Source organism: Diaphorina citri, unplaced genomic scaffold, assembly GCF_000475195.1.
Source record: "Diaphorina citri unplaced genomic scaffold, Diaci psyllid genome assembly version 1.1 scaffold7684, whole genome shotgun sequence".
NCBI classification, from domain to species: Eukaryota; Metazoa; Arthropoda; class Insecta; order Hemiptera; family Psyllidae; genus Diaphorina; species Diaphorina citri.
In genome coordinates, this window is record NW_007385060.1 from 740 (window position 1) to 3,351 (window position 2,612).

The 2,612-nt window shown below is 39.5% G+C and overlaps 1 protein-coding gene across 1 annotated transcript; it reads right to left on the reverse strand.

Moving 5' to 3' along the window:
• Nucleotides 1-251: 251 nt before the first annotated feature.
• LOC103522263 lies at nucleotides 252-1,748 on the reverse strand. Its single transcript, XM_008487368.1, has one exon. The coding sequence runs from the start codon at nucleotides 1,746-1,748 to the stop codon at nucleotides 252-254; it is 1,497 nt and encodes a 498-aa protein (XP_008485590.1).
• Nucleotides 1,749-2,612: the final 864 nt, after the last annotated feature.

Below are 2,612 nucleotides of genomic sequence, written 5' to 3' on the forward strand. Positions count from 1 at the left end.
ACACCGAACGTTCCGGTTTGGACCATGAGGTGCCGGGTTCGACTCCTCAAGCCTGACAAGTTTAGTCCATGAGAGCCGAGGCCTAAATTAAAGTCGCACCAAATTTGACCAAACCCTTCTCTCTTTTTCGCCAATGTCACAGTCACTCTACGTCAGAGTGCATCGGGGATTTGTCTATTAGTTAGAAAATTATTTATTTATTTATTTGATTACACGCTAAGCATCACGGCCATGTGTGGAAAAAAAAAGTGTTACAAGTTTTTCAGGTAATTGTTTCTCTTAAGAAACTGGAGGGCTTCTTTTATGGATTCTTCGTTGTCTTTCAGGATGTCTGAGATGCTAGTGGACGGGAAGCTGGGGGATCTGAAGCGCATATTTCTACAATAGATTAGGATGTGCTCTATTGTCATTGGTTCTTGGCACTTGTCACATAAAGGTCGATCTTCCCTTCTGAAGAGGTGAGAATGGGTTATCTTAGAGTGGCCCACTCTCATCCTCATCAGGCAAACCTCATCCAGTCGGGATTTTCTATTCGAAGTTTTCCATGGATATACCGAGTTCTTAATTTTTCTCAGTTTGTTTTCATTTGGACTAATATTAACCCATTTGGTATTCCATTCTTCCAGGTATTTCTTCTTAATGATGGTCTTGATTTCGTCAAGGAATAATTCGTGGTGGTTGACATCGATGTTTAGGGCTTGTTTTGCTTCCTCGTCAGCTACTTCATTGCCAGCTATGCCGACATGGCTGGGGCACCAAAGGAACTCAACAAAAGACTCGATTGAAGAGAGCTCTTCTTGGACTCGCTTGACCAGGGGATTCTCATGGAACATGTTCATGATAGCTTGAAGACAACTTAAAGAATCGGTGATAATCAGTGCGTTGCAGGCTCCCAACTCCTTAATAGTCAGTAAGGACTGTAGGAGGGCGAAAAGTTCAGCGTGAAATATGGAGGCGTTCTTATTTAGTCCAAATCTTTTAACGATATTCTTTTCAGGGATCGTCAGAGCACAACCAACAGCTTGTTCGTTCTTTGACCCATCTGTATAGATTTTGATATGGGATTGGAAGTTTTCAGTTAGTTTAATCTTGAATTCGTTTTGGAACAATTGGGCAGGTACATTTTCTTTCTTATAAGAGCTAAGTGATAGGTCGCATTTGGGCTGTTTGAGTAGCCAAGGTTCTTTTGGTACGGTTTTTACCAATGTATCATTAAATGGGATATTATTCTCCAGGTTTTTCTTTTGTATGCCGATTGTAGGTTTCATGTTGGAGTTCTCATATTTGCGTACATAGAGTGGATTGAGAGTTCGCATAATGTTTGGATGGTTTTCGATTGATAGGGTTTTTGCGATGTAGTTAGATGATAAAATTTTTCTTCTAATGTCTAAGTTTGGTTCGCCCGTTTCGGCCTCTAGGCTAACAACTGGGCTGCTTCTGAAAGCACCAGTTGCCAGTCTGAGACAGAGGTTCTGTACAGGATTAAGGATTTGGAGGGAGTTAGATGAAGCAGAGTTGTATACAGGGCAACCATAATCAAGCTTTGATCTAATTAACGATTTGTAGATTCTGATGAGCATTTTTCTATCGGCGGCCCACGCTTTCTTGCTCAGAATTTTGAGGATTCTAGAGCGGGACAGGCATGACTGTTTCAAGTTTTTCAAATGTGTTTTCCAAGTCATTTTCTTGTCGAAGGTGAGTCCCAAAAACTTAAAGTTGTCAACAACTTCAATTCTCGTGTCATACATATTTAAGTTCATAGATGAGTTGTTTTGCTTGTATTTTCTTGAGAATAAAACACTTTGAGTTTTTTGAGGAGAGAAGAACATACCAGTGTCGTTGTTAAAGTCTTCTAATTTGTCTATTGATTCTTGCATGATTGAGACTAAAACATCCTTACACATTTCTACAGTCTGACACTCTACAAGTTTACAGTTCTGTACTTTACAAGTCTACTGTTTACACTTTACAAGCACATCCACACCAAAGCCATTAAAATCGTTTTATCTTAGGTAGAGAGAGAGAGAGAGAGAGAGAGAGAGAGAGAGAGAGAGAGAGAGAGAGAGAGAGAGAAAAACATGATAGCAGAAGGCCAGCTCTTTTGAGAACGAACCTTATCTTAAAAAAAAAAAAGATGATTGATAGAGGGACTTTCACGGGTCTTATCGTCCACATAGAACTGAGATCAGAAAGCTTTATGCGCTATGCTTCGCTTACCTAGTTATGACAAAGTTTGATAAATAGGTAATTACATATATTATAACTAGGTACATACCTATTATTTTAGGTACATAGTTATCTACTAAAACACAAGTTCACTTTTCGCACTTTTTTCAGAACAAAGTCCAAAAAATATCTACTCTCTCCTCATCTCTCTCTCTCTCTCTCCCTCCCCCCTCTCTCTTTTCTCCCACCCTCTCTCTCTCTCTCTATAAAAAAATCCCAGATGGAAAAAGTGAGTTGTGTGAATTGAAACTTTTCACTAAAATCCCTCGGGGGAGGTGAATGTAAATTAATGGGAGTGCAAAGTATGAGTATGAGTGTGTGTGTATATCTGATTCAAATTAATTTCCCACCCTCTCTCTTTTCTCCATCCTCTTTTTTTACCTCAC